This window comes from Equus caballus, chromosome 4, assembly GCF_041296265.1.
Source record: "Equus caballus isolate H_3958 breed thoroughbred chromosome 4, TB-T2T, whole genome shotgun sequence".
Lineage (NCBI taxonomy): Eukaryota > Metazoa > Chordata > Mammalia > Perissodactyla > Equidae > Equus > Equus caballus.
The window spans coordinates 15,336,007-15,356,840 of NC_091687.1; the positions used below are offsets into that span (position 1 = coordinate 15,336,007).

A 20,834-nucleotide genomic window follows, 5' to 3' on the forward strand; every position below is an offset into this window, starting at 1 on the left:
CTTGTGCTCTGTGGGACACCGCCTCAGCATGACCTGATGAGTGGTGCTAGGTCTGTGCCCAGGATCCGAACCAATGAAACCCTGGCGAAGTGGAGCGCACAAAGCTTACTGCTCAGCCGCAGGGCTGGCCCACAAAATGGCTAGTTATATTCAAGAGTTATACAGTAGATTTAGTAAAACTTCAACCATCAAGCACAAGATCCATTCAGAGCAAAACCAATAAGTAGATCCATCTCATCCTCCTCCCTCCTTGAGCCCAGGTCTCTCTCCTGCTCTCGTCTGGTCCAGGCCGTCCTTCCCTCTTGTCTTGGCCTCTCGCTCCCTCTCCAGCTTATGGATGCCGTCACTGAAGGGCCAGGCAGAATAGAGACTTTGCTCCTGATGGGGCTTGGATCCTGGCTCTGCTGTTAATGGCCCTGTGTGACCTTGGGGAAAACAAAGAAACTGAAACTCAGAAAGGTGATCTATAAAATGGACGAGCTAGTACCAGCCTTCTGGGAGTTTGTGGGGCTCATGAAGAGTCCTAACATGTCAAGGTGCTGAGTGTATAGTGGCCCCGGGCAGGTAGAAGTTTCTTTAGTGATCACTGCATGTACATTCCTTTTGAACCTTTGGAAAGCCCACTCACTTCCTTGTCAGACCTTCTCTAGCTCCCCAGTGCTTAGGAAATGTGGCATCGGGACCCTGCGGCCCTGTCTAGCACCATTCACTCTTGCTCTTCCCCTGCGTTCTTTCACTTTTCCATCTCTCTGTCTTTCCTCCTACCATCTCTTCCGTTTAGAATGCCTGCTCTTTCCCCTCCCCTTCACAGCTAAATCCTTCCTGCGCTCCCAGGCCCAGTCTTAAAAACACAGCCTTCTCAAAGGTTTTCCTGGGCTCCTCCTCCCTCCCCACTGGAAGGAGCAAGTCCTGCTCTGGAGTTTGGTTGGCATTTTCTATGCCTCTCAAGCACTCAGTGCATTCTCTGTAGTGTTTTTTTATATTTTTTTCTCTTCTGCTCAAAGATAAATTATTTGAGAGTGAGCAAAATATTTTCCCAATGTCTCTGTATTCTCTAGAATGCTGTGAGTCCAGCAGACGCTCAGTAGTTTCCACGTAGATTAGAAAATCTATCTCATTTTGCAGTTAATCCTATTCTAATCCTTAGTTAAACTTTGTTGCCTTTTCTATAATTGTTTTTACACAATATACAAACTTAAAGAATGTCACGTTTATCATTGTATTATAAGTTGTCTCCTGTCTCTCAAACAAGATTTAAACTTGCAGGTGAAGACCATAACCTCTGCAACTGTGCTCTCGCCTCCCCATGTTGAGCACACAGGTCCTGTACATAGACGGTTGGTTTGGGTTGACTGCTCTCGCCCTATCATCGTCTCTGAACACAGACTTGGGCACTGAAGCAGAGCACACTGCCACAAATGCCTTTACAAAGTCTTTCTCCTCCTGCCGGGGTCTGAGCTTTTGTTCCAGTAGCCTTAGCTGCTAAAATGCTCTTTCTAACTTTTCTTTCCTCTTGTGCAGGCAGTCGTGAGAGCCTTCAGGACAAGAATGTTTCACTTAAGGACTTGTGCTGCTAAGTTGAGGCCGTTGACGGCCTCCCAGACTGTGAAGACATTTTCACAAAACAGACCAGCAGCAGCTAGGACGTTTGGGCAGATTCGGAGCTATACTGCCCCCGTTGCTGCAGAGCCCTTCCTCAGCGGGACTAGTTCGAACTATGTGGAGGAAATGTACTATGCTTGGTTGGAAAACCCCAAAAGTGTACACAAGGTAAGGCTTGTAGGAGAAGGTGTCTTCATGTGTTTGGTGTCTTAGCCTATTGACTGGCCGTCCAGGTAAGTGCTTGCATCCCGAGGAGCCTTCAGGACGGAAGGCAGGCAGGCAGATGGCTGGAAGCCCCACCGACCCAAGTTCTCCATGTCAGCCCAGCTTGGCCATCAGCCCAGGCCCAACAGGAACCATCTTCTCTGGAGAGGCATTCCCTCTTGCTTGACATGCGGCGCGCTCAAGACCTTGCTCCATGGAACAGACAACATGTTTAACCTGCAAGGATGTAAAGAAGCACTGGCACCGCTTGCAGCTTCTCACTAAGGCTGCTGTAGGATGGAGACACTCAAGAAAGCAAATGGAAGGAATGACCCTGCGGGACCCTCCTCCATCCCACTGTCCTAAGAATGGCTGCAAATCACCTCGTGTAATTTCTGTATAAATGACATTTTAGATGAGTATGCTCATTTTTCTCCTGTATTTGAAAGTAAATTCTGGGAAGGCTTCCTTCTAATTTCTCTGTGTTACCTCTTAGGCATTTCCTTCTTAGAGCTGCTCTCTCCATGAATTTGCTTGATACAGGGCATACCTGGCAGCAGAATTTCTTTTTTTTTCCTTTTCCCCACAGCCCCCCAGTACATAGTTGTATATTCTAATTGTAGGTCCTTCTAGTTCTGCTATGTGGGACGCTGCCGTAGCATGGCTTGATGAGCGGTGCTAGGTCCACGCCCAGGATCTGAACCAGTGAAACCCTGGGACACCAAAGCGGAGTGTGCAAACTTAACCACTTAGCCACGGGCCCAGCCCCAGAATTTCTTGATAGTGTTTTGGGCAGTGATATTTATGGGGTTTGATAAGCATTTTCTGGTTTTTTAGGTCAGGCAGCTGGCCCAGTGCAGGAGCTAGAGGCTGGGTCCCTGAGTTGCTCACGCTCCTTGTGCCTTGTTTGCAGGGTGTGGGGGGATTTGGAGGAGACAGTATATGTGAGGTGCTCAGTGTCTGCACAGAGGTGCCCAGTGGAGGCTGGCTGTCATCATTGTTGATTTGGCCTTTTTTTTAACTCTTGAATCTTGGGGTCTTGTCATCAAAAGGCAGCCTGCTTCTGTTGGGCCCCTGAGAACAAGCGTTACCCTGATGTGTTAGTGACTTTTAAGATTAGAGACATTCGTGTGACTGCTGGAGCCACCAACCCTGTTCCATCAGGAATGCCACCTCTTGGTCAGAACTTCATCTCAGCAAAGGAGGGCATCTAGCGGGATCTTTTCCTGTTTCTGTGGCAACCTGGAAGCCACCTTGCTCCCTGAGCAAAGTGAGACCTGGTTTCCTGTGAGAGGGGATCTGGAGACTGCCCAGAAAGAAATGCCCTGTGAAAGTGGCCTTGCATGTGATGGTGGATATCAGAGGTTTCCGAAGACAGTTACTGCAAGGTTATCTCTAGAATAAACTTAGCCCACAAGTTTTGGAATCAGACTGTCATCTCACGCACAGGCATGTCCCTTGCCTGCCTTTTCCAAAACATACATCTTTGTGGAACCAGTTAAGTCTTCTTAAATTGTATTTGGTTTTAGAGAGATTAGCACCTGAGTGTGACCACGCCTTGTTGTATGCAGAGTACTAGAGATCTTGGCTCAGGACGTCTGTGCGGGAAGCCTGGCATCGTGGGAATGGGTGGGTAGAAAAGCACACTGGCTCTGTGGTGCAGAGCTCGGGAAAGTGGGGCTGAAACTGTCACAGCGGCTCCTGCTGGAAGCTTTTTGAAGAGATTTTTTTTTTTTTTATGGGGACATAATCTTAGACTGGTCATAAATGGTGCTGATTTTCCTTGAAAAGTTTTTTTTTTCCCATTCCTTAGGTTTATCATTATTCTTATTTGTATTATCATTATCATTATTATTGCTTTTATTATTATTATTATTAAGACTTATTCTGTAGAGCCGTTTTAGGTTCACAGCAAAATTGAGGGGAGGTACAGAGATTTCCCATATACCTCCTGCCCTACACATGCAGTCTCCCCACCATCAACATCCTCCATGAAAGATGGTGCAACATTTGTTATAACTGATGAACCTACACTGACACGTCATCATCACCCAAAGCCCATAGTCTACATAGGGTCCACTCCTGGTGTTGTACAATCTGTGGTTTGGGACAAATGTTTAATGACATGTATCACCATTATACTGTCATACAGAGTATTTTCACTGCCCTAAAAATCCTCTGTGCTCTGCCTGTTCTTCAAAAATATTTTTACCACATGGTATCAAGGAAGGTGACACATGATGACCAGGAGGCACTGGGAGGTTCTTGGGCTGGGGGGTGGGGGACAGTCACAGTGTCCATCCATCCTGGGGGTGGGACAGCACAATGAAAGGTCTACTGACAGGCACAGATGCAGCCTGCTGGGGAAGAATCCAGGGTGAAGATTGGGCCCTTGGGCGCTGGGGGTCAGAATCTCATTGAGAGATTCTGCAGGGAGTATGCATGGAGAATCTCAAAAAGGGACCTGTAGTTTAATAAGAGAATACATGCAACTTGGCATCTTTGGGCCAGATTTTATGTGCTGGTTTCTATTGCCCAAATTCTCCAGGGGACACAGCATCTTCTAGAGGGAGAGGGATGGGATGATGTAAATCAGTGGACATGCATTAGTCCCCCTCCTCTGCCATCCCAGAAAAGTGGAATTGATCCCCTCTCCAAGTTGAATTAGGCCTAATACATGATATATGCTTGTTTTTCAAGGGACATGATACAGAGCTTTCATCAGATTTTCAAAGACATTTGTGACCCACAAAAGACCTTAGAAGTAGTTGACTTAAGAATGCTTCATTTGCACTCTTGTTTTAGAACAAATAGTTTAGGTAGAAATAATAAAGTAGGTTTTAAGAATTAGATTGGTCATCTTTCTGATCTCCCATTTCTGCATCAGATAAGAGATGTCGAGCTCCTGGTCCTCAGGGCTGATGCTGTCATCATTCTCTCCCCCCCATTTACAGAGAGCTTGTGGAGAACTGCTGGGACTGAACTTCATATCTGGCAGAAACAGAACAAATTTAGCATCTCCCTCTCCCTGCCTTATGCACTCTGCTTTCCTGTTAGTACTTTTTAAACTTTTTACGATATTTTCAAACATACAGTAGAGAGAAGAGTATACAAGGAACCTCCATGAGGAGACCCATCACCCAACTTCAGCAGGTCTCTACAGTTTGCCAGTCTGAGCATCTATTCCTTTCCTCACTCACTCTTCTGATTGTTGTTTTGTTTTGGGTGGGGGCCCACTGGAGTAATTTACGGCAAATCCTAGCCCTGAGTCATTTCTGCCATAACTGTATTAATGTGTCTCTAATTAACAACGGAATGTGTTCTTAACCACACCCAACAAATTTAACAAGATAATTCTGTGTTATAATCTTAGTCTATATTCAGCTATTTGTGGTTATGTTAAAGCTGCCTTTTCATATTTGGCTTTATAATTTACAGCTGGTTGTTAGATCCATCTTTTTAAAGAAAACTTATTTTTAAATGTTTAATTGTGAAAACTATGTTTGCGGTAAAGTAATCAAACAATTCAGAGCTGCAAGCCCTCAAGTGCTCTGGGTGCCCCTGTGTCCTTGCCTGCTGCCCAGTTAACTGGCCGGCTCAGGGTCCTCCTCTGCACCGTCTTGCCTTTGCTTCTGTAGTGTGGTCCTCCTAGACCGTTGTCTCTTCTGCATTCTTTCCTCCAGTCTGGCCTCTGCACTCCAGTCCTAAACACCTTGTCGAGCGCAGCTTGCCACTTGACCCGTTTAGGAACCTTCAGCCAGGGCCTGTTCTGTCAGCATGCAAAGCCCTCCCTCAGGGTCTCAGCCATGTTGGGGACAAGTCAGATGGCGGTACTTTATTTTTATTTACATCTTAAAAACACTTAGAACCAAAGTCAGATTGCCCCTGTTAGTGTTTAAAACAAACAGGTAATTGAGAACTGCTGAGTCCTCGTGGGGCTGCCTTTGGGTGCTGGAGGCAGGTGCCCACCCACAGGCGTAGCTTGGTGTCAGCCCTGCCAGGGAGGACCCAGGGTTGGTCCCAGCACTGGAGCTGGTGGAAGAGCTCTCTGTCCTCCTCTGCCCTGCAGTGCCCTCTTTGCCCGTGGTCATTGGGCTTTCCTGGCCATCCTCAGTGCCGTGGAGCTCACTTCCCCTGCCTAGGCCTTCTGAGTGACGTCTGCCCACTTCCTAAAGCTTGTCTTCCTCTTGTTAACCACATCCATTTCTTCTCGTGCCTTTCTCGGGCCAGCTCCTAAGTGTAATAACAGCTCTCTGGTCCAGCATGGCCGCCGCAGGAACACCCTGTATAGCACTCGAGGCAGAGATTCCAGACTCTCAGCCCCACCTTGTTGAGCTTGGCCATGCTACCCTTCTGGCCCAGGCAGTTCTGCTTTTTCCTTCTATGCTCATGAAACACAATCCTGTTTGTTTTTCTGTTAAGTGAACCAGGTAAGTGGAGGAAAAACAGACACGCATCATCCCCAGTAGGGGGTGACATGTGTGTTTTCTCTCTGCAGCTTTGAAACTGCCTTGGCTGCACTTTGAAAACTCAGCTGCCGTTTGGCCCGGTTCTGTGCTAACCTTGGGGTGAGGGAAAGAAACATACATATATTTAAGGCCCATGGTATACTTACTGGGATTTCAATGGTCAAGGCTGCTACACAGCATTCTGAAGTAACCCCTCGATGATACTCAGCTCTCTACATCAGGAGGAATTTCAACCATGGTGCCTCTTATGTTAAATCAACTACACAAGCCAAGAGCATCTTCCCTAACTTCGGTACAATATTTTACTCTTTTTTTTAAAGTATCAATTGGGTTTTTTTTTTCCTTTTTCTCCCCAAAGCCCACCAGTACATAGTTGTGTATTCTTCTTTGTGGGTCCTTCTAGTTGTGGCATGTGGGACACTGCCTCAGCATGGTTTGATGAGCAGTGCCATGTCCGCGCCCAGGATTCGAACCAACGAAACAGTGGGCCGCCTGCAGCAGAGCGCACGAATTTAACCACTCAGCCACGGGGCCAGCCCCCAATATTTTACTCTTAAAGGGTTGTGTTCATACAGTTCAGTTAGCGAGATAAAATTAATACCTTTGAAAAGTATAAGAAACGTGAAGCAGCACCTTCACTGTCCTTATGTAGCAGTTTGCAGCTCATGACAGTTTTGTTGGAGGACTGTTGAGAGGCTGCCAGGAGATGTGCCGCATGCAGGGCCCCTGAGCACACAGGCCAGTGGAAAATTAGATGAGCTGAACAACAGCTAAGTACAGAGAGAACCGACTAGCTTCGGAAGGGTCAGGAAGGAGCCTGACATGGGACAGGGTGTCTGTGTAAAGATACAGATGCAAGGGCCCAGGAGGGTTGGGGAAGGATTTGGTGGGTAATTTTGGAGGCTTGTTGGGGGCCAGAAGCCAGAGGCAGCAAGTGAACACCAAAAGTTTGGGCTTGGACATAAATGGAGAGGTTCCAAGATCAAGCCAAGGGGCATTTGTTTATTCGTGAGATGCTATGGGAGCATGGACCCCCTCCACGGTTAGAGAGTTTGAGGGCCCAGGTAGAGGGGCCCTGGCACTGATGAAGGGCTAACTGCACCTGCAATGAGGAGAGGCGAGCTTAGCATAAAGGAGGGCTGCACCTTTGGGAGTGTGGGTTTTAAATAATTATCCTTTGTGCTGTTGTAAAGGATTCCTGGACCTACTACCTGTGCGTGTGTGCGTGTGTGTGCACATGCGTGTGCATGCTTCCTCACACTGACAAGGAATTCTTGGATGCCAGTAGGACTCTGAGAATTCAACTCAGTTCTGACACGATCTATCTAGAGATAGAATCAGATTCCACAGGTAAAGGGCTCAATCCCACAAGACCACCCTTGGTTCAATTAATTTGTTAGAATGACTCACAGAACTCAAAAAAACCCATTTACTCACTAGATTTTCGATTTATTACAAAGGATATTAAAGGATACTAATCAACAGCCAAATGAAGAGATACATAGGGCAAGGTCCTGAACAAAGGACCTTCTGTCCTCCTGTAGCTTGGGGCCCAGCTTGGTGGCATGTGGAAGTGTTCTGCTTCCCCAGTGTGAGACCTCTCTGAAAAGAGCTATTGAGGTATCCCTTTGGGTTTTTATGGAGGCTTCATTACATAATCATAATTGACTCAGTCATTGGCCATTGATTACACCTCAAACACCTCCCCCCCCCCCCCCCCCGCACCCCCCCCCCGGAAATGGGGTGGGGCTGCCCAGTCCTCTGATCACATGGCCTGTTCTCCTGGCATCTAGTCCCCACCCTTGGCTGAGGTCCAAAGTCACCTCATTAACGTAACAAAAGGCAATTTTATGGCTCTTGTCGCTTAGGAAATTGAAATTCCAGGAGTTGGGGGAGCTGTGAACCAGGAACTGTGGACTAAGACCATATATATATATGAGAAATATATATTTTGGTCATCTTATAAATCAAAATATTGCAACTGTATTTTAAGCAAAAATTTTCTTTAAAATGATGTCAGAGGTTAAAGGACTAGAGAGAGAGATCAGAATGACCTTAAGGAGAAGGTGGACCCAAGAGTGAAAAGGAGCTTTCCATGGGTGGATTGTGAGACTGGGGCCTTCTCTCAAAGGGGTCATGACTTGCAGACCCAGAATTCTCTCTGAATTTGCAGCAGTGGCTTTGTGAAGCTGGGCTGGGGTCCTCCAGGTAGGGCTGCACGCTAGGGCTTGGAGGTCAGGGACACCAGATGCCCAGATGCCCACTGTGGTTCGTCACAGCCTCCCTCAAGAGTTGCTATTCTGAGTCGATGGAGCACCCTGTTGGGTACGACCTGCTGGGCAGAGGGTGAGTGCTCTCACTTCCTGACCGATGCCAAAAAGACTGCTTTTGAGTGCAGTCATAGGTGTCCTGGATGTAATCTTTTCATGCAGTAGAAGCTTGCTTCTGTGAGCGTTTGTTTAACAAACCACCCCAAAACTTGGTGACTTGAAACACCAGCAGTGTAGTCTTTCTTAGGATTCCTGGCTCTCATGTAGATGAGGCTTAGCCGGGCTGCAGCTTCATGATTGCCCCCCTCACATCTGGCGCTTGGTGCCAGCTGTTCACCAGGCCCTACCATCCTGCTGGGGGGCTGAAGCGACCCCCTCACAAAGCCTCAAGTTAGCTCCGAGAGGCAAGGCAAGGCGAGGCCGAGGGCGAGGGCTTTGGATGCCGGCCCAGAGCTCACACACTGCCGCTGTCATCTCTGGTCTTGGTCAGAGCAGTCTCAGGCCAGCCCAAAGGGCTCAGCTCTGATGGAGAAGCCGCACAGCCACTGCAAGGGATGTTCGTGCAGGTGTGGGAGGACATGTGGTTTGGTTTCTATATGGTCTGTTGGGGCCACCACCTTTAGTTTGGACCAGAGACCCAGGGAGTATCGTTCCTCTATCAGCAGATTCCATAGGGCAGAGCTGAGGCAGCTTGTCTTTGCTAATCTTAGGTGTTTATTAACATTCGACTTGCACACCAATCCAGAGAGAAGAGATTAGAGGTTCCTTGGAGATGTTCTCTTACCTGTGCTACACTGTGCTTTACAAACAACGGCATCACTCTGATCAAGCATAAATTCATTTGCTTTCCCTAACTGAGGAGTGCCCAAGTAGAATCCCCAATTTTAATTGCTTCCGGTACAAATAGTTCTGTGGTGACAAGTCAGGCAGACCTGATCCTAGTGCCTCCTAGACTCCGTTGTGGGCAGCACTCTGAGTTGGGCCTGCGCGAGGCCCTGCCTGTGCTCAGCTGGGGACAGTTTGAGCAAGGCCCTGCTAGTGGATGGAGGGGTCTGAAGTCCAGTGCTGCATGTCCTGTGGCACTGTCTTTCAAGAGCACTTAGCCCTAAAGCAGTAATCTTTTATGAAGATTCAGGCACGGGCGGTGGGGGCAGTCAACTGCAGACCTCCCTGACCTGGGCATCCCGTTAGGACACTGGGACTGTCACACACACTGTTTTCAAGAAAGTTTCAGGGGCCGGCCTGGTGGCGCAGCGGTTAAGTTCGCATGTTCCACTTCGGCGGCCCAGGGTTTGCTGGTTCAGATCCTGGGTGCAGACGTGGCACTGCTTGGCAAGCCATGCTGTGGCAGGCGTCCCACATAGAAAGTAGAGAAGATGAGCACAGATGTTAGCTCAGGGCCAGTCTTCCTCAGCACATGTTAGCTCAGGGCTAATCTTCCTCAAAAAAAAAAAAAAGAAAGGCTCAGGGCCCAGCACTTGGCACACATAGGGTGCTTTGGAAAGGTTGTAGAGATGTCTTAGTGCAGCCTTTTCATGCACAGCAGAGACATGAATTACTCAGCACTACACCATAGCTGGGCCAGTGAGCACAGTAACCTGGTTAGGAAATAACCAGCATTTGCCGGTGCACTTTCTGAGCCAGAAGAGCCCCTGTGCAGGGTGGCTGGGAAGACATGCCAGCTTGCCTCCAGGGAACTAGGGTGCTCAGGGAGCAGCGCCTGTGGGCCAGCAGGTCACTGGTGACCGTTCTTGGCTCTGGGAGCTGCTGCCTGTCTTATTTGTTTGACTGAATTAATATGAACCAGCCAAACCCTTGTTTCAGGATGGCCATGCATCCATTTTCGTTGGTCATTTGTTGCCCTGAATTTCAGTTAAAAAGCATTGTTAATATCAGAACCTAATAATACGGTTGTTTGTGACAATGCTGAGGTCTGAAGCCTGGACTGGTAGGCATTAGTTTATCAGCTGTGTGATGGCCTTTGAGCCTGGGGTTTGGTCCTTTCAAGAGGTGGCTAGAAGCTGCCCCACCCATTCCGCAGGGTGGTTTTACGTCAGTGTCCTTGGCAGGGCACTGGCAGAGGGGAGTGGTGGCCATCAGATGATGTCATGTTCCAGGCCAGGGTGCATATCGTGAGAGGGTGGGGCTTATTCCACTGCTAATGTGGAGACGGCAGGGTGGCAAAGAGCAGCATCTGAAGGGGACTTTGGACAAAAGGAAGTGGTCTGGTCAATTCAGAACAACCCAAAGTCATAGAATTTGACAGCTAGAATAAGCATTATTAACCCCCAGCTTAAGTTTGATCATCAACTTCTTGAACAAATACGAGTATACCTGCAGGTGCTTCTTAAATTGTGAAAAGCTATGCAGATACATGGGTGTCCTCCTAAGTAGCCTGTGCTCCCTGCTCTTGTAGGCAAAGAATCAGGCACAGAGCGCTGAAGTGACTTCCCTGGCCTCGCTCAGCCCACGGAAGGCAGGACTGGGGCTCCCAACCCCGTGAGCTGGCAGCAGGCAGGCCCACTGCAGTGGGCGCAGTCCTGTGCATGGCCCTTTTGTCACACACCTGTTCTGGCCAATGTATCTGACACAGTGGGGGCCTTTGAGACAGGCGAAGGGACACTAGGTGACATATTTGCTGCCCCTCAGAAGCTGAAACCTCTGTGAACAGTCTCTGTTGTGAACTTCATAGCCAGGAACTTGGCCCTGAGACGCTTGCAGTCTACTGACAATAAACAGGGCAAAGTCTGCTTACCTCATTCCCTGGTGAGAGTCCCACACCTGCCGAGGGCAGCAGCTTTTCTGAGGGGAGGTGGAGCCTCTGGACTCTGGACCCTCCAGGTTCCTATAGCTGATGCCATACCTAGCACCACACCTAGCAGTACACCTGACATCCCACGTAGCACTGCAGCTGGCAGCACACCTGACGTATCATCAGACATCACTCCTGTCAGGCTGTTTGCCTCATGAAGGAGTCCAAACCCGTCTAATTTTAGCTCAGCAGGCGCGGTGAGCACCTACTATGGAGCAAAGCACTGGACTAGCTTCCGTCAGACATTACAGAGGAAAAGGGACGTGTCTGCAGCCTTTGAAGAACTTCCTTTAACTGGGGAGAAGAGTGTGATGACTGCAGGGAAAGTCCACCAGGGTTGTTGGAAGTCTGGGAGGCTTGTGGGGAGCATAGGAGGAGTGATGGCTTTGAAAACACCTTCATGTACTGCAGTTGATGCTGTTAGTTATCTAAAATTAAAAGTAAGAATTCTGGTTTCACTCCAACCAGAATGTTACACTTATTTACACTTGAAATCTATCATGTTTTGGATGAATCATTTCAGTAACAAGCTGATGGCCTTAAACTCACTCATGGGAGGTGGGCAGCAGGTGCACACCTATGCCGGCTGGCCTGCCCATGAGCCACTCCACCCTCCTGCTCACCCTAGCCTGGCTCAGGCTCTGCTCCTAGGCATGGGTAACTACTTCCTCAGAAGGAGCACCGAAACCCCGGCTAGTCGGATTACTTCTCACTGCCAGGCCGCCTGAGACCTGGCCCCAGCCCACCTTCCCATTCTTGTCTCTACCAGCTCACACACATGCCTTCCCTGTGGCCATGTGATGCATCTCTCTCCTCAGGCTCCTCATACCCAGCTGTGCTGCAGGGCTCAGACCACCATCATCTCCTCTGAGCACCATCCTTCCCTTTATTTCCTGGTACTTGTCCCTCCTCTGAAGTTACATGTTCACTCGTCTGTCCTGCCATTCCTGAGAGAGGAGCTCATCGTGGTGGTTTTCCTGTCCCCGGACCTCAGTGCATGCTGTGTATAGGCAGCCTCGGTGATATTCGTGGACCTGAACTTTTAAGTAACAGTGCTCACCTTTTCATGCAGTACATCCTGCATGCCTTTGGGAAGACCATTCATGTGTGGTGGAACCCTCTAGTCCTGCCAGACAGAGGAGCTGGCTTTCTGTGGCAGATGCCTTTCCTCGTCCTCTTTGAGCTGAGATCCTGACTTCTTCAGGCCACTGCTCCCTTTCACCTCTGGTGAACAGAGGACTGAGTGTCTATGTCTGGCCATTGTATGTTCATGGTCAGGCAGGAGGACAGAGAGTTTCCTTACTGAGTTATTTATACAACAGAGGCATGAAGAAGTTGGAGGCTGTGATGTTGGCAATTGGGTGCCCTGATACTCAGTGGGAGTTTGTGGTGGCTGCGTGGCAGATTAGTAGTTAAATCTGCCTTGTGATACATGTGAAGGAGGAAAACCAGCACACTGCCCTGTGGTGGGGCTGGGACTCCTACCTGGCTTAGTCTGACACAGAAGGCCACACTCTGGGCCAAGACCACACCCCCACACAGAAGCCAGAGTCTGACTTTGTCTTGTTTCTCATGAGTGAAAAACCATTCCTGTTCAGGAAAATGTTGTCAGTGGTTTTGATGTACCATGCTGTTAGATTACTGTGCTGTTAAGTCGCATTCCCCCCCGACCAGCCACCTACTGTGCTTTCTCATCCTCGCTTCTGCCTTGTCACTTGAGATATTTCTGGAGGTAGAAGTTACCACCCCTGCCCACATCGGGCCTTTGGTTCAGGGCATCCACACAAGAGCAAGGGATAGTTAGGAGTGAGTTTGGCTCAGAGAAAGAGAGAACTCCGCTCAGCTGGCTTCATGGATAGGGTTTGTTTTTCTCACTCAACAAGACACCTGGGGCCGCGCGCCTCCAGATACAGAGAGCAGGTGAGACAGGCACAGGTGTCATCTTCTTAAAGTTTTCTCTTCATTTGGAGAGGGGCTTCACTCTGACCAGCTTCGTGGTCACGTATCCTGGGAGTAGGGAATCTGCCATCAGGGAGAGAACCAGAACTGGCAGCAGGTAAACACACAAGTAAATAAAACCTCAAGCTGAGAATCAACGAACGAGGGCTGCAGTTATCAGGAGGGGAACCCTCACCAGGCAGTGACAACACCAAGCGTTAAAGATGACTTGGGCCAGCATGTGGAGAGCAGTGACAGGGAGGGCTTTGCGGGCCCCACGAACTGAAAGCAGAAGCCAGTTCAGGTGTAGGGAGAGGCGGGGAGGAGGGGCGGACATCTCTGGAGAAATGAGACGGCCACAAGGGAGGAGGGAGAGAGAGTCAGGCTCGGCGTCTGTGGGGTGGTGAGACCCGCAAGCCTGAAAGGACCTTCACTCTCAGAGCCTTTTTTTTAATCAACTTTTTTGAGGTCTGACTTATATTAAAACATACCCATTTTAAGTTGCAGTACGAGCGGTTTCGCCAAGTGTAGGCAGTGGCTCCAGTCTACAGAACTGTCACCCAAGTGTGAAGACCTTTCGGGTCATGGTGGAAGAGGGCTTGCTGTTGTAGGAGTGGGCTCCTTGTCTGAGGGCAGGCAAGCGCTTACCAGAGTGCAGAGGCCCACACCTTCCTAGAAAGAGTGAGAGGGCCTGGCCGAGCTGCGGGAGAGCAAGCTGGTGGTGTGTGCTTGCTGTGGGGGGTGAATTACAGGAAAGCCCGAAGCTGCATTCCTGGCATATTCTTTCCCAGGGGTTCCCAGCTCTCTGCAATACTGGTATGAACCAGTTTTTTCTGACTGCCTCCAGTTGAAGCAGAATTTCCGTCTGTGCAGTTGTCCTCAGCCACTTGAAAATCACCTGGAGTTTTATTCCAAGCACACAAAAAAGGTCAGAGAGAGGGGGCCGGATGATGGCAATTCCTGCTTCCACCCCCCTTCACCCCCAGCCCCGGGCCTTCCTCAAAGGGGCCCTGCAGCCTTTGTCTCCCTGGAAGTTCCTTTCATTTTCTTGTCCGCTGGCTTTGGCATGGATAAGCCAGGATGAGAGATGGTGTTAATGTGAGAGCTACCCTGCTCCCTGAAATTCACTTGACCTGATCACTATCCCTGCTTCATGTCCCCTGTGTGTAAATCCCACCTGACCCTCTCCCAGGGAGAGTGTGGTTGGTTTTCCAGGTGCTCAGAGCATCAGGACAGTAGCTAGCCCCACCTCTGCTGCTGTGCTGTTGTTCCCTGTTACTCAAAGCTGATTTTTCCAAAGAGGAGAACTTGGGATTTTTGCTATGCCTTTTGGCTCTATATACATAAGCAGCTGGTATCCATCAGGATGAGGGGTCGGTGTGCTGCCAGTGGTCCTTGAATCCAAGGCCTTGCTGTTGGGCGACTGCCACTGCATATCTGGACACATCTTCATACCTTTTGTGTGGCAGAAGAAAGACCGTCTGCTTTAAGGTTTGAAAGTTTGGATCGTGTGTGTTGCCTACAGCGGCTACTCGGTTTCAGGGTCATGCCCAGCCTTTAAGCCTCTTCGCAGGCCCAGGGACACAGGTGAGGGTAGAGATGCCAGCTTTGGAGCGGGATTGGGATAAAGAAGAAACTTGATTAGGTTTTACGTGGTAGGAGCAGCGTGCTCTTGGTTCTTGCCGTGCAAGTCTGGGCTGACTCCTGCCCCATTCGCTGTTGAATCAGAAGCGCTCCTTTTAGGTCAGGCCTTCAGTTACTGGCAGCCTGGATGGAGGCCAGGAAGAGCCCTCGGCCAGAGCTACTTTCACCATGCAGGGAGCTTGCGTGAGCCTGATGGAAAAGCTCCATGAAGTCAGAAGTGTTTGGGTGTGTCCACTGTGTCAGCTCCCATGTCCTTGTAAGGAGCCAGGTGGATGCCAAGCATGGAGGCAGCCTTCCCAGCCCCTAGGGACTTGGTACTGAGGCGTCCTCTCCTTTCTCACAAGAGTAAGTCAGTTGCTTTCTCTGGTGGACTTACCACCTTTTACCGTGTTAGAGGAAGACTCAGGGTGCTGGTGGGAACCAGTTTGATGGAGGGAGAGTGAGAAAATGGTCTTGGGGGTTCCAAGTCCTGGATTGTAGAGGAATGCTTGGACGTCAGGTTACATGGTACACAGTGCCTTACAGTTGGTGTTATGGCTGGTGCCAGAAGAGAACCCTAAATCTGTTCTGCCATCAGGTGACACACTGAAAATTAACCAGGAAGGTGAAAACAGTAAAACCTTGAATAGATTTGTTAAAACATTTTAAAATTGTTATTGAGATGTGTTTTACATGAAAAGTATACAACTCAGTGGTTTTTTGTGTATTCACCATGTTGTACACTCATCCTCCTAATAGTTTGATTTTTGAAAGTTAATTTTTCTAAATACAGAAGAAATATGTTCTTCTTGTAGAATAATTTAAACATTCTGCAAAGCTCCTCTCAAAAGCAGTTTTAATGAGAAGCCAGACTGCCCTGTGTGAGCCGGGTGTTCTGGGCCTGCACTTGTCACAGTGACTAGTTTGTGATCAGTGGCAGCATGCAGTGGTCTCTCGGGGGGAACCATCAGAGTCAGGTACGTCTGTGCCTCGGACAGCATTGAAAAGAGCCCACCTGAAAAGCCAGGAGACCTTAAGGACCCATCTCTGGTTTCTGTCCAGACAGGGACAAACCCATTCAGTACCTGTCTGAGCCCCAGCGAGCACATCTGCATAGCATCTTGGTAGCACTTACTAGGAAGGCGAACACAGAAATCTAGTGAAGTTTCTCCTCTCCAGATTTTTCAAGAAGTCTAATCAGTTTATTGATGGAAGAATCTTGGAAACTGGAAAATGTATGGCAGAGAAGAAAGACAATGTTTTTATATTTCTAAACTTTCTGGTTTTGAGTTTTGGTGGATTTTTTTTTTGCAGAGGAATCTTATTTTTCTGACCTTCAAAATATCTTTTAAAAAAAACTCATCTTTGTATGGGATGAATAAACTATTGTAGCCTCATGGTGTCTATAAAAATTATAAATTGAGGGGCCGGCCCCGTGGCACAGCAGTTAAGTTCGCACTTTCCACTTTGGCAGCCCAAGGTTCGCCCATTGGGATCCTGGGTGCGGACGTGGCACCGTTTGTCAAGCCATGCTGTGGTAGGCGTCCCACATATAAAGTAGAAGAAGATGGGCATGGATGTTAGCTCAGGGCCAGTCTTCCTCAGCAAAAAGAGGAGAATTGGCGGCAGATGTTAGCTCAGGGCTAATCTTCCTCAAAAAAAAAAAATTATATGTTGAACCAAACATGAAATAACCAAAAAGAGTAGGAAAAGAAGTAAATGAGTTAGTTCACATTAGCACAAAGGAGATTGAAACCAATAGTAGTGCCAATCGAATTCTTATTGCCTACCCAATGGTGTGCTGAGTGCCCTTCACTACATGATTTAGTCTTTCCCACAGACCTATGAAGAATATAGAATTGAGTCCTCATCTTACAGATGAAAAAACTGAGCACAGGAGGTGAAGTAACTTGCCAAGATCTCAGAGCTCCGATTCAAAGTCCTGCCTCACCACACACCCTGAGCCCTTAGCTCCCAGTCGCCCTCCTGAGGTGCAGACGAGACTATAGCTGTGCCTCGCTTACGAGGACATGTTCTGAGAAATGCGTCATTAGGTGATCTCATTGTGCGAACATCACAGAGTGTACTTACACAAATCTAGGTGGTACAGCCTACTACACACCCAGGCTCTATGGTACTAATTTCATGGGACCTCCTTCCTCTATGTGGTCTGTCCTTGACCAGTATGTTGTTCTGTGACACAGGACTGTATTTCTCTTGAGGTCGGTAGGGAACACTTCATACTTCACAGGTCCAAGCCCAGAGCTGCCTCTTACACAAAGGCCCCGCTCTGGCTTTCTGTCCAGGGAGGAAGAGCATGCACAAGGCAGGCCTGGGCCCAAAGGCTGTGCTGAGCCTCTTGGGTCTTAAGAGAGGCTCTGGGTCCACTCAGTACCCCTTAGGCAGGGTTTGAGGATCTGGGGTGGTTGCAGACCTGTAGACAGGAAAGCCAAGATAACCAGGCCGGGAGACAGATAGGAGAGGAAAACTTCTGTTCCCCTGCCTCCTGGGCTGCCCGCCGTGGAAGCAGTCAGCATATGGAAGTGCCTCAGAGCTGCTTGGCCTTGTGCTTTTGGGGTTTTAATGGAAGGGCTGCCACGGGGCATCTGCATCATAGGAGTGGAGGTAAGAAGGCGCATCCTGAAAGAATAATGGAAGCAGGGGCTCCACTTTGGGAGACCCACTCTTTGGAGGTCGAAGTGGGCTGTCCAGAGTAGGAGGAAGTCAGCCCAACCAGCCTGCTGGTAGACAAATATAACCGACGTGACTTGCCTGCCAAGAACAGTTCTTTTGGCTAAAAAATAAGTCCTAGGCCCTAGGTGAGCAGTGCAGTAACACGTGTGTTCCTTCTTTGCCTTCAGTCATGGGACATTTTTTTCCGAAACACCAATGCCGGAGCACCCCCGGGCACCGCCTACCAGAGCCCACTCCCCCTGAGCCCAGGCTCCCTGTCTGCCTTGGCCCGAGCGCAGCCCCTGGTGGGAGCCCAGCCCAATGTGGACAAGCTGGTGGAGGATCACTTGGCGGTGCAGTCTCTCATCAGGGCCTACCAGGTAAGGCGGTGGCGGCAGCAGCTGGCAGTCCAGCCGTGAGAGCTGGTGCCACACTGACTGGCCTCCTGAGTGAATGCTGTCTCACCTCCCCCCACCCAAGCACGAGGCGCTCTCTCCCTGCCCTGGGTCCTAGGGAGGCAAAAAGGAAATTTGACAAGAGAAAAGGAGCCAGGACAGTCGCACCCTGTTTGAGCAAATCCTGTGCTACCTTTAGTACCTGCTCTGGAAATAGCTCCTTGTTTCATTCCATAAGTTGGCATGAAAGATGTGTGGGCAAGGAAAGGCAGTCAGCACCTGGGCATCAGGGGAAGTGCTAGTGATGGGGAGGGGCGTGCTGCTCCCTGAAGCACTGTTACCTTATCAGTTGCTTACGCCCAAATACAATAAGAAAAAATGAACCTTTAGAGTTTGGGGACAGAAGCAGAGCCCACGGAAACAGGAGGAGGCAAGGGAGGGGCAGCTGAGCCTTAGAGGGGTGAGAGGCAGGGGCAGTCTCTCCAAGAGCATTCCAGTTAGTGGTCAGCCCCATCAGAGAAGGGTTGGACAGAACGGGGCTCCCCCAGCCTTTCTCAGAGCCCAGAAGCCTCTCCCAGGATGTGCACCTGGCATGGGGAAGAGCCCAAAATTCAGACCTTAACACCTGGTCTGTGAGTAGTTCTGGGGAGAAGAGGAGAAATCAGGCCTGGAGCATTGCTTCTGGCAGCCCTGGGGATCTAGGTTCCCCTGCTGCCTCTTCTTGCATCACTGCTACATGGCAGGGGAATCACACCCAGTTCTCCTCTCTCTAACACTTTGTTTCCTGGAGAGGCCGTGCAGGCCAGGCGCCACAGCTGTTGGGATAGGTAGCATAGGGAGGGTGGTGGGTCCGTCCTGCCGGAGCCTGGCAAGTCAGGCTCTCCCCCCAAGGCAAATGAAAGGAGACACATGGAGCTGTGTTAAGTAACAGGGCCGTGTGCTCTCAAGTGCTGTTCACAGTGGACTTTTCTGGAGGAAAGAGGCACAGGGAGTATGTTCTGACCATTGCCCACACTCATTCAGCCTCAGTAACATCAGCTGGTCTTTCAGTGACCTCTTAGCAGCCATTCCCCTTCTCAAATTGCTAGCAAGAGATTGTCAATAAAATATCCAAGACTGAAAAAGACTTAAAATTGGTAGGGATTTCTTTCTGTTTTTGTTTTTTAAACAGTTCAGACCCCATGCTGACGTCCCTGTTGTAGCTGTCTTTTGTTCTGCCCACTGGGCCCTGACCACTTAGCAGGACAGCCCTGTGGATAAGATGGCATATCTCCGCCCCACCCCATACCTGCGCCAACACTGGCACCTTCCCTTCTTCTCAGGGACAGTTTATGTTCACGCTGGAGTGAGAGTCCCAAGCATATCCCAAACTGTGTAAGGATCCCAAGAAATGGATCCTTGTAGACTGCGAAGTTTATCATAACCTAATAAGTTTTTCCCTTTTTTATAAAAGTGCACTTATGCATGATAGTGCTTTTAAAATAAAATATTCCAAGGCTTTTTAAAACTAATTTTGTTATTTGGGTTCATTGGTGTTCTCAGGGAAAAGTCTGACCAAGTGTAATTTTTACCCCCTGCCCCCCACAGCCTGCGGAACCTGCTTAACAATTGCTTGTATTATTGCTTCCAGGTCAGGGGTCACCACATTGCAAAACTTGATCCTCTCGGAATTAGTTGTGTAAATTTTGATGATGCTCCAGTAACTGTTTCTTCAAACGTGGGTGAGAATTAATCTGTAAACAGTAATTTTAATGTAATTTTACTTTTTTTTACCCCTTCCCTCTTTTTTTTCTCCTGTCCTTTTGTGTGTGTCCTTCCCTCTCCATCGCTGGCCCATTCGTAGATACGAGGGCACCATGTAGCACAGCTGGACCCCCTGGGAATTTTGGATGCTGATCTGGACTCCTCCGTGCCCGCTGATATTATCTCATCCACAGACAAACTTGGTGAGGGTCTGAGAGCTGTCAGCGCTGCGCTACTTAGCTCCTCTCTGTGTCACAGCTTGTGATAGCCAGGATGTCCACAGACGGAAGGGAAAGACTCTTAAGTTTCCTTCGTTCTGATCACTTGAAATTTATCGGTAATGCAGCCTTAGTGTGGTTTGGACAAGTTATTTTTATCCCAGCTTTTCAGCCAGATTGTATGAGCTCAATTCTCTAAGTCTCAAAATTGGAAAGTAAAATTTGGGGCAGAAAAGGTCTGTGGCACAGAGAAAAAGATGACCTACCTGGGCAGGCGGGTCAGAAGATATTCCAGAAACTAGCTCTTCTGGCTTCATTTCCAAATCTCAGTGCAGTGCTGCCTCTGCCCAGATGAGGCCTTGCTCAAAACTGTTGTCACACGCTGTCCTCTCTGAAGCACGGTGTGCCCTGCCATTGACAGGGTGAATTCCAGAGCAAGTTGTGCAGTTGGGTGTCTGGATTGTTAAATGCCCGTGATCACACTGAGGAAACTTTGGAAGGCGTCCCTGGCGTGCAGGGAGGCGCATGTGCAGCGCCCAGGCAGTTGTTGTCACACTTGCCTGCACCCCTCCGCTGCTGTCATGAGGCGCAGGGCGTGGCTGGGCTCGCACCTACAGCTGCGCTCTCTAGTTAATCTGCTCTAAGTGACCGTGCTGCTAACCTTGCTAAAGAGATGATGATGTGACTAATTTTGAAATGGCCACATTGTTCACAAGAAACCCTATGCATGCTAACAAAACTGATGATCACCTACCTGCCTAATTCTGCTCTTTGAGAGGGGACAAAATTTGCCTCCTCTAAATAACGGTCTCTAACGCTCTGTAATACCCACATGCCCTTAAGGGCATTACCAGAGTATGACATGGAGGGTCAGACACTAGTCGGGT

At 49.1% G+C, this 20,834-nt stretch overlaps 1 protein-coding gene across 9 annotated transcripts in view; it reads left to right on the forward strand.

The window, feature by feature from the left end:
* The window catches only part of OGDH (oxoglutarate dehydrogenase), a 79,823-nt gene that overhangs the window by 11,469 nt on the left and 47,520 nt on the right, over window positions 1–20,834 (forward strand). For 4 of the 9 annotated variants that reach the window (XM_070265554.1, XM_005609120.3, XM_070265556.1 and 1 more), the window contains exons 2-4: window positions 1,522–1,770; window positions 17,780–17,971; window positions 19,617–19,707. In XM_070265554.1, the coding sequence (XP_070121655.1) occupies window positions 1,549–1,770; window positions 17,780–17,971; window positions 19,617–19,707 (505 nt within the window). In that variant the 5' untranslated portion in view covers window positions 1,522–1,548. Of the gene's footprint in view, window positions 1–1,521; window positions 1,771–17,779; window positions 17,972–19,616; window positions 19,933–20,834 lie in introns of all 9 variants that reach the window. The other 5 variants (XM_070265553.1, XM_005609119.3, XM_070265555.1 and 2 more) reach the window with 2 other exon arrangements.